The sequence below is a fragment of the Octodon degus genome, unplaced genomic scaffold (assembly GCF_000260255.1).
Source record: "Octodon degus isolate 3935 unplaced genomic scaffold, OctDeg1.0 scaffold00144, whole genome shotgun sequence".
NCBI classification, from domain to species: Eukaryota; Metazoa; Chordata; class Mammalia; order Rodentia; family Octodontidae; genus Octodon; species Octodon degus.
The window spans coordinates 7,208,940-7,219,524 of NW_004524720.1; the positions used below are offsets into that span (position 1 = coordinate 7,208,940).

Below are 10,585 nucleotides of genomic sequence, written 5' to 3' on the forward strand. Positions count from 1 at the left end.
TCTTCCTCTTCCTCTTCCTCTTCCTCCTCCTCTTCTTCTTCCTTTTCTTCTTCTTCCTTTTTTTTGTGGTTCCAAGGATTGAACTTAGAACCTTGTGTTTGCCAGACAGGCACTTATGCCACTGAGCTATATCCCCAGCCCCAATCATTTTCTTCTTAAAGCTTTGCCAGAGGTTCTACTTCTGGAAGATGATGGTGTTTCTTTAAATATTTAATGGCTGTTATGGAAGATAAAGTTTTTATATTTTGAAGATTTTGTAAAATCTTTCAAGAGAAGTCATTGAGACTTTTTTTTTGGGGGGGTGGAACTGGGGATTAAACTCAGGCCCTTGCGCTGGCAAGGCAAGCACTTAATCTACTGAGCTATCTCCCCGGCCCCTCATTGAAATTTTTAAGAGAAGTTTAATGATATTTCTCCTCCTTTACTTGATTATTGTTACAATGGAGATCTTATAACATATTTTCTTGTCCTATGGATTTATCGCAAACCCTATCTCTGAGTGTTTTTTTTTTTTTGAGACATGGTGTCACTGTGCAGTTCAGACCATCCTTGAGCTCACTTTGTATCACAGGCAGGTCTTGAACTTTCAGCAATCTTCCTGCCTCAGTCTCCCAAGTGCTCACTGAGTCTTGACTACTGGAAATATTTCACCATCCTCACCTTTTGTAGTGCTTTGGGTTTAACTCAGGGTTTTGTTCACACACTGCACCACTGAGCTACACCCTGGCCCCATGCAACCCTTAAAAGCTCTATAGTGGGGCCAACTGGGAAGGGGTGATGGCGCATTTCCACTTTTCTAGGAAGAATTCCATACCTATCCTATATCCTCCTTGGGAAGATGTTACATAGTAAAATCAACTGAAATTTCATTCTTGTAATGTCTTTTCCATTTTCCTCTCTTCTTATGCCCTTCTCCCCTCCCAATGATCTTCAGGTGTGGTTCCAGAATCGAAGAGCCAAGTTCCGCAGGAATGAGAGAGCCATGCTGGCCAATAAAAACGCTTCCCTCCTCAAGTCCTACTCAGGAGACGTGACTGCTGTGGAGCAGCCCATCGTACCTCGGCCTGCTCCCAGGCCCACCGATTATCTCTCCTGGGGGACAGCCTCTCCGTACAGGTGAATGCCTGGCTCACTGTCCCTCGCTCCGCTTCATATGCTCCTCAGCGGTCAGCCACACAAGAAGCTGCTCCTGCAGCTGGCTGATAACTTCTTGCGGGGTTAACTTCTGCAGAGACACTCAACTTGCTGACATCCCCACATTCTCACAGGAGATTCCTAGTTGCCCCAGGAGCAGGGTATGGGGCAGAAGAGCGAGGGGCAGGCCATCAGCAATCTCCTCTTCGACTCAGGAACTCTTGCAAAGGTTTCAAAGATGAGGAAGATGCCCCCCAAAAGATCATTTAATAGTAGCTGTGCTCAGTGTCCCTCTTGCAAGCATTCCAGGATAAAACGACCCCCATTCAAAATTAAAGATAGATTTGTTTCAAGATACTCAAGTAGGAAACTGACATGCAAGGCTTTAAGGGTGAGATCAAAGGCAAACTTCACAGTAAAACTAATTCTGAATTAAAATAGAGAGAAGGGAGGGTAAATAGAAGAAGGCAAAGAAAGGGAAAGAAAAAGTGACAGAGAGAAGAAAACTCAAGTCCATTCTGATCATTTTCACTTCTTTGTTAGTAGGTGAAGATTTCTTATCATTTCAATAATATTCTATTGACAACTCTTATCTAACTGCAGGTGATTACTTTGGGGGTCAGTGTGTGTGTGTGTGTGTGTGTGTGTGTGTGTGTGTGTTGTATATCCTTTGAATAAAGACTGTAATTTACCCTGAACTTTTATACAAAAAGGTGAAATGTTTTGAAGAAGCAAACAACAGAGTAGGATTTCAATCACACTGAGAGACTATCAATCTCCATTTATTATCCTATTCAGATAACACAAGTTGACACCATTAAGAAAGGTGAGATGGGAGCCCAACAAGTTGTGACTGCTCCAAAGTGCCTTTTTAAAAAAAATTATCTCCGAGTGCTCTAGGAAAGCAACTCATGGCCACAGTCTCCCTGCGTGATTTCACTGGAAGAAGTATTCACGAGCTTATTAATTATACTTTTGTTTACCTTTTTATTAAGGTTAATTATTGTCTGAAGAAATTTTAAAATAATTACAGGATATGAAATCCTAGCTGAAGCTAAACTCTGATGTGAAAAAGCACATTTGTGAAATGTAAATATTTCAAAGCTGATACTTCTGATGAAAGCTCAAAGCTTCGTCTAAATGCTCTTTCTGTTCCAAATCAGTTTTGGGGAAAAACACCATAAATAAATTAAGAAATTTATTTCCTATTCCTTGCTGTGGAGGTAGCCTGAGTTACCTTTGGTCTTTGTACACAGAGATGTCATGGATACCACAAGAGAGTCCTGTTGTGGGCCTACTTGGCCCTTGGCCTGGACATTTTATGTATCTCAGTTGATGTTTTAAAGATTAGTTGTATCTCTGTGACCTCTTCCTCTATAAGATTTGCTGAAAAAACATTCTACAGCCCACTGTAAAACCACATATTCTTTAGGTCTTTTACAAAGTGAAAGACTTCTTTTTTACCCTCACAATTATCAGTAGCCCAGAAACTCATCGAATGGCTAATGAAATAGATACAGTTGAAAGCCTGATGCTTCCAGATCTCTGGTTTGAACTTGCTCAGAACTAAAAAGCAATAGTTCTTTCCCTGCTTGGTACTCTTGGGGAACTTTTCATCCCAGCTGTTAACTATTTAGATGGTTTCCACCAGTAGAAGGCTGAGCACGGTATACCGCACCAAAGGGTGTGGAGCCCTTTTTGAATTCATATTGGGTCATACAACCTAGACCAAAGTAGAAGACCAGCTCTATACTGCATCATCTGTATTTCCCATATGGGCATCTAACTGAAATTATCATGGCAATCTATGTGTGCTTTTGGGGGAAATATTCTATTTTCATTGAAAAGATTATATAGAAATTTTTGAAAAATTTTCAAAAATGTCCGTGATTCCACGTCTTGACATAGTTTGTTCATTTTTGAAACTAGAATTCCATATTTTATATGAGTTTAGCCTTAGTGTACATATTATTTTGTGTTCTGCTCTTTTCACTAAAAATCGTATTACCTATTACATTTTACTTATTTTATGGTATGCTTATATATCATTTCTATTAGATACAGAGTTTGTAAAAACCAATTAAAGCAATATCATAGAAACTGTTTATATTCTGTATTAAGAATAAATTAATCTCCAAATACAAGTAGAAAAGTCATGATTTAAAGTGGTATTTAATCAATAATATTTTGACCCAATCTTGAGTTGAGTGTTTATATTTTCGTTAATTGCTAAAAGTGACAAAATACTATTCTGTTATGTGCAGGATTTTCTGCTATGTTTAGACACAAATATATTATGGTGTAATGCTTCAAAGAGTGCCCAGAAGTGGAAATATTGTTAAGGAACTATATAAGTAAAAAAAGTGATGAAAAGCAAAGGAAATGATACACCTTCTGTATTGTGGACCATTTAGTTGCTACTCCCTGTTGCCATTATAATGTCAAGTTAGATAATTTTCATGCGACATTCATTAAAAGGCATTTCTCTTGATTTATCCTTGGAACACTGCTGTGTGATAGCTCTACCCTTGCTCTTGTTCCAAAGATGAGAACACTGAACCCTTGCACAACTTTAAGTCTTCAGCAAGTAGATTTAGAACTAGTTCTTGTGATTCCTGATTCAGTCCACCATATTAGGTCACATGACTGTATTTTCATTCCACTGAAATATTTCTATTCTGTTGGGGCTAGTAAAAACTGTAAGACTGAAAAGCTATCTATGCATCACTTTTTGATTTAAGGTGTCTCCCATCAGTGACAAATGCCTGAAAACTACATTCTGGTCATGTGGACATCCCACTGAGATGACCAGTGTGTGTGGCTTGGTTTGCAACCCAAGGGGAGTGACTAGTTAGTGTGTATGTAGGACAGCTTTCTGACTTCCTCAGCTTTTCCCTGGAAATACAAATAAAAGTACAAAAGCAATTACTTGTATATGCCAAGATTCTGAGCTGGAAAATAGGCAACACATTTTTTTCTGGGGATCTTTTACATTCAGACACATTTTACATTGAATAACTTGTCATTCAAATTATGGTGCTTTTGAAAGTGAAGGGGAAATGATAATAATAATTGTGTTAGGAAAATAGGCATAAGCCAGATTTGTCCTCAACAACTGGGACATCCGGTTTATTCTAATTATCTCATACCATGACCTCATTCATTCTCTTGAGCATATTGCAGATGATGTCAGGCAAACAACTGAGTAACCAGAGAAGTGAAGCATTTCCTAGTAGGGACACTACTGTCCTATCAGGTGTCTTCTTTATTGATCTGTGGCTAGTTGAGAGAAGATGGCCTTTTGAATGCATACCCATTAGTTAGCCCTGAATGATTTTCATGAAGCAGATTATGAGAGTGAGCCACAAACATCCCTGGAACTATCAAGACTCACTATCTTCTAGTGCTTTGTCTCTTGGGCAGAAAATATTAGACAAGGTTTGGACTTTTGACTATTATTTGAGAAAAAGTAGCCAAGAAACCTTTCCTCAGTCACTTCTCTTCCTGTGAGAGGTAGATAGCCAGTGGTCTGGCTCTGCACTACTAGTCTTCAGTGCCATTTCTAGAGGTAGGGCTGGACTTAAAAGAAAACTGGTGACAAATAAAAGAGAAGCTGATTGTCCTTGTCCAGTTTCCCTCCCTCCCTCCCTCTTCCTCCTTCTCCTCCCTTCCTGATTTGGTCATGGTCATGGTGCTGCCTGACATCTGGTGAACGCATTTGGCTCATTTCTCCCTTTCACACTTTCAAAAATAGATCCTCGTCCCTCCCAAGATGTTGTTTACACGAGGGGCTTCATAACGGATTCTAACGGAAGACACTGAAAAGGTAACTTGTCAGATGGGGAGAAGGGTGGCTGCTGGGGGTAGGGCTTAAGGGGGAAATAATTATGTTTAAGAAAAGGGGTGTGAAGTTCTAGAAATGTAAGCAGTAAGGTTTTTGACTAGAAAATACTGGAAGGAGCCAGAGCTACAAGAAAGTGAGTCCATAAAATTGAGTAATGTGAGTCAAGAGCAGAGCTCCTTAAAGACGGTTGTGCATGGGGTCACCTGGGGCCATGTTCAGGCCTGTAGTGATTCATTAGGTCTTAGGTGGGCTTCTTTCCAAGGTGATGCTAAAGCTGTTCACACTCAGTACACACATGGAATGGTGAGGCTTTTAGATGACTAGAGGGTATGAAGTAGGGAGTAGAACTGTGTTTTTGTCCTTGTGTGATTTGATCCTCAGGCTAGTAAGATCATTGATTTCTTTTGTACTCTTGTTTCTAAAATTGAGTGCATACTGGTTTCCCTATAACATATCTCATAAGTCTTTGGAATCCAAAGGTAAGCAATGTGTATTTAAAAAAATATAAGCTTTTGTGGCACTAAGTTTTGTGTCAAGAGGAAACATTCCTAGAAAGAAAAGTTAAATGCTGCAGAAGCATTGCTGAACTTGTAGTGGAAGTATGAATATGGGCCAAGTGTGTACACTTACAAGAATTAAATATGTACTAGAAGTTAACTTCAGAAGTTTAAAAACCAAAGTTAGAAATGATTATTTAAGTCACACAAGATCACTTTCACAATGATTCATGACATCTCACTTTTTAAAAAAATTTCCTGGGAGCCAGGGAGATGGCTCAGTATGGCTCAGTAGAATAACCGCTTCCCTGGCAAGCGCAAGGGTCTGAGTTCAATCTCTGGTTCTAAAAAAAAAAAAAAAAGAACTACCTAGGAAAACTGGTATTCAATTGTTTTGGACAAAGTAAGTGTACCTCCAATTGTTCTTCTATTGACTAAAGAACACTAAGAGATGGACTCCAGCTCTTATACATTACAGCAACTGTAATGTGGCCTTTGAAAAAAAGCCTAAGAAGGTGAAACCCCTATTATCAGGGAGACCCACAGACTTCTTGGGATAATAGATTTACATTTGGGTGAAATTTTAAAGAGTTTGTTATCATTTGTTCAAAAGGGACACACTGAAAGTAACATTAAATTTAAAAATTGAGCCAAGAATTTTCCTTCCCAAGCTATCCTCAATTGTTTGTGAGTTAACAGCATTCACACTATAGATGACTTGAAATCAGAGGGGCAGAAGTCGTTAAATTTCCTGGCTTTAAATCATTCCCTGAATAGTATTTTCTGAACTTACTTAGTGTGTGGCAGTTATTTTAACATATTTCCCTCTCACAATTTCTCAGAGTAGGTTGAACTGACTGTAAATGATTCGTCCCCCATGAAAACAGCACTCCCACTCTTTGGGCGGGGTCAACATTTTGCTGTCTGTGGCTGGGCTGTGTCTGCTAGGCATCTCCAAATAAGGACATGGAATAATCTCAAGCTTACTTAAACTCTGGGGAAGTCGCTGGGCAGGCTTGCTGAGTCAGCAGACACAGTGCAAGTGTTCTTTTTCATCTCTAATGTCTCAATGAACTTTTATGAAGATTCTTGGTCACAGAATAGGAACTTCACTAAAAATTAAATAAAAATAGTGCTTTAGTCAACTCTATAAACTAAGTCCCAGGATTTAGCTCACATCTGCACCCTGATCACAGGAAAACATAGCTCCCGCTCAGAAGATAAGGTGTGCGGGTAAGATTTCTGGTTGAGTTAAGCAGGCTTTTGGATGTTCTATACTTAACCTACACAGATCACTCAGTTTTAGTCCTATGTATGACAGAAAGTTTAATCTTGAGTAGGAAGAAGTAGTCATTTTACATACTCTGAATGGTCCTATAAGTAGATTGCCCTTGTAGATTTCTGTCTTGTAATAAGACATTCCAGGGTTCTCTTTATTTTCCTAGAACAGAACTTGAGAAGTTTCCATGATGTAGTAAACAGGTGGTCATGAATATTTTCTTAGACTGGCAGCCATTTAAGGCTCTCTGGCATGTGTTGTCATTTTAGGAAGCAAGCCCTTGTCATGTGCTAATACCAGGATTAAAGCATGACTAAGCTTCTCTTATGGGACTACCTCATTAATTCTATCTTTTCTGACCTGGCACATGTTGCTGTCATGTCCAGAGATTTCATACTGCTTGCCTGTATGGCACATTTAGCTCAGGTTGCAAAAGTATGTCAAATGACTAGAGGAAAATAAAGATAATTTTTTAGTATGTGCACAAAATATCATTAAAATTACTTTTTATAGTTTCATATATTCTTCACATTTGTGAAGAGGTAACAAATTAAGATGGCCTCTTTCATGCTACTTATTATGGTCATAAAATGCTGGAATGAGTCAGATACATTTTTTGAAAATTTATGAACATATCAAGTGAAAGTTTTCAAGCTACACCAAGTGAAAATGCTATCACTTATGGAGTACTTAGGTAATTGCAAAATTCATTAATTTATATCAACTTCTTTCTTATCCTCACATCTCACTAAATTAATAGGTTCCTGTAGAATGCTGTCACAGCCCCACTATAGTACTACCATGGTGCTCTGGTACAGCACCACCACATAATTGGGCAAGGGCACTGTTCCTTCCCATTGAAGTGCAGGCTGCCACGTAAGAGAAAAATGTCTTGGAGATTGTCCAATCTTCTGTGCAACATGTGATTCTAATTCCCATTTATTTGTTTTTGAGTAAAAAAATAGATCTCTTCAAATATTACTGTCTGGCCTACATTAAAGAGAAAAACAGTATTTCTGAGAAATGTGTTACCATAGTTAAGTCCCCAGGCTAGACTATCTGATGATACAATCAGTAGATGATGTAGTGACTGCAGCATGGTTGGTCTTTCGTAGACAAAACTGTAAGCACACTTAATAGACACTTCTGGAAAACAGGAACAAGAACTTCAGTAAACTAAAGTTATATCCTAATGTTCCCCATTCCATTTGCTAAGGATGTGGAACACATCTTTGTTTATCAGAGGAAGTGTAAAATTCTGTGAAATATAATCTTGCTTGTCCAGAACCTCAGAGATTGGATAAAAGTATCTCAAGTACTTTAGGCCAAGTACTTAAAAGCACAATTCACCATGACAATCTATATCTTATCACTGAAGAAATTTTCATTATGTTCTGTCATGAAGTTTTATCCATTGAATTTTATTCTTAGTTCTAATCCAGGCCAGGGATATAGCTCATTGGCACAGCATCTGCCTGGCAAGTGCGAAGTCCTAAATTTGATTCCTGATAAAAAAAAAAATCAGTTTTAATCAAATATGGATACTTCATAATTCCAGCTTATCTCTTGTGAGTTTAAAATTAAAGTAGTCATATACTATTTTTAAGGCTTAATTCCCTCACAGACACATGGTTGAAAGTTAATTTGGCAAATCTTATAATAGTTGATGACTTAGATCCATTTATTAAACACTGTACCATTTCTTAGCTATTTTTTGCATCTTTAATATATCCTAGAAATGTCTTAACTATAGTTTTTATGGATGCATATATTTATAGTAGTCTTGAATGGAGGCACTTAATTCATCTAGGAACTTGATTATGTATGTGAGCTTTGGAAATATTGTAAATGTCAGCTCTTGGTATACTGTAAGAAAATCAAAAAAGATTCCCACCTCAATGAGTTGTCCAGTCCTTTATCTCACTCCTAAAATAAACCTACTTTTACTGTGAGGTCATCTGCTTCTTTCTGCCGTCACACACACACACACACACACACACACACACACACACACACAGAGTATACCATTACCCATGCATTTATTCCAATGCTCTAAGACTTTTCAATTAAAGATATATATTTCTCGAAAAACCAAGTGATCTGAAACTAATTATATTTAATTTTCCTGGGTTAATTGCTAGTTAATTGAGCTCAAATATGTTATTATGAATCTAATCATGAGGTATCCAGATAACTGTCCATAATATAGCCTCTCTATTTGTAGAGTAGCTTTAATTTTCTCTTTCTGATCTTGTCACTTGATCCCCAGAACCACAAACTGTTTCATGGCTGACAAAATTCCATTGGAATGATGACAACAAAAAAGCACATGCCATTCCATTTTTAAATCTATCTCATTTCAGCCCTCAGTTCAAAGAGATTTTGCTAATCTTAGAAACAACTAGAAACACTTTCATTTAGTTTAGATGAGCCTTCTTTTAACTATTTAAAATAAAAATAATTTTCAGCCAAGTCTACAACCCCATTTCTTTTTCCTTTCTTCTGGGTCAATTAACAAAAACCTATCAATGATACATCTATGCTTAGTGGTTTACTAGATATTGATTACAGTTTCTGATAATGAAAACAACTTCATGTTTTTCTGAGCATTAAGGACAGTAAAAAAAAATTACTTCTATAGTCCAGAGGGTGAGACTTGGACCTTTGATAGTTTAGGAAATTTTAACTTTTTCATAATAACTGACCTAAAAGGCAATGTGTGCTAGAAAAGTGATTAGAAGACAAAGGCTGATTGATAAAAATGTCTTCATTTATCCATTTTTTTTACCATCAACCAGTGAATCAAGAATTCCAGAGAAGTTACCTTGATTATTTTTATTTTCAAGTATATTATTTATTATGGTATTTATTTATTATCTAAAATCTGTTAAAATTAAGGTCAGTTACCAGGAATGAAGAAACAAAATCCTCTTTAGTTTTTCAACTGCTTGCTTTTCTTCTTCACTCACAGGCTTGGTGATGTAGACAGAAAGAGAGATTAAGTACCATCTTAGTCAGCTGATGAACTACCTGCTATTCAACTTGAGCAAATTTTTCTTTCATCCCAGAAATAAATCATTACTCACTGTATTCAACATAGCAAATACCTCTCCTTCTCCTGTCTTATTCTTCTGTGCTTTCCTCTGCCCTACAAAATAGGCCACCATTTGGCTTCCCCCAAAGCTTTGGAGTAATGGAGAGCTGGAGCCATCAGAGACCCTGACGGGCATCTTGCCCAGCCCTTGCCCCTGCCTGACCTCTTCCTGAGAGTACATCCATCTGGGGCACTGACTCGCAGCTTTGTGAAACTAATGCCTGTTATTCTCCCTGCTTTTTCCTTTGTCCCTACAGCGCCATGGCTACTTATTCTGCCACATGTGCCAACAATAGCCCTGCACAGGGTGTCAACATGGCCAACAGCATTGCCAACCTGAGACTGAAGGCCAAGGAATATAGTTTACAGAGGAACCAGGTGCCAACAGTCAACTGAGGAAAAACAATAATTAAACAGGCCTAAGAAGAAATCAAAAACCATAAGACACCTATCCTGCTCTGTCATTTCTTCCTCCGCTGGAAAAAAAAAGTAAAACAAACAAAACAGAACCAAAATATTGGGACCATGGCAGAAAAAAGCAGGAGAGGAGCAAAATGAAAATTAGTTAAGAAATGTTCCTCCTCCCTCTGGAGTACCACCGCCATTTGTTTCTGTATGTGTTTATTTTGTTTTTCCCTCTGTTCATGCTTTGCTTAATATACTCTAAGCTTCTTCAGTTAGATTCAGCCCACTCATCCTGTAACTATATGAGGCTTTCAGAAAATCTTCAGCAGCCA

At 37.9% G+C, this 10,585-nt stretch overlaps 1 protein-coding gene across 2 annotated transcripts in view; it reads left to right on the top strand.

Moving 5' to 3' along the window:
* The window catches only part of Prrx1 (paired related homeobox 1), a 70,791-nt gene extending 60,212 nt beyond the window's left edge, over window positions 1–10,579 (top strand). Inside the window, exons 3-5 of one of the 2 annotated variants that reach the window (XM_004641862.3) lie at window positions 935–1,116; window positions 4,889–4,960; window positions 10,106–10,579. In XM_004641862.3, coding sequence (XP_004641919.1) covers window positions 935–1,116; window positions 4,889–4,943 — 237 coding nt within the window. In that variant the 3' untranslated portion in view covers window positions 4,944–4,960; window positions 10,106–10,579. The remainder of the gene's footprint in view (window positions 1–934; window positions 1,117–4,888; window positions 4,961–10,105) is intronic. The other variant, XM_004641861.2, reaches the window with a different exon arrangement.
* The last annotated feature ends 6 nt before the right edge of the window (window positions 10,580–10,585 follow it).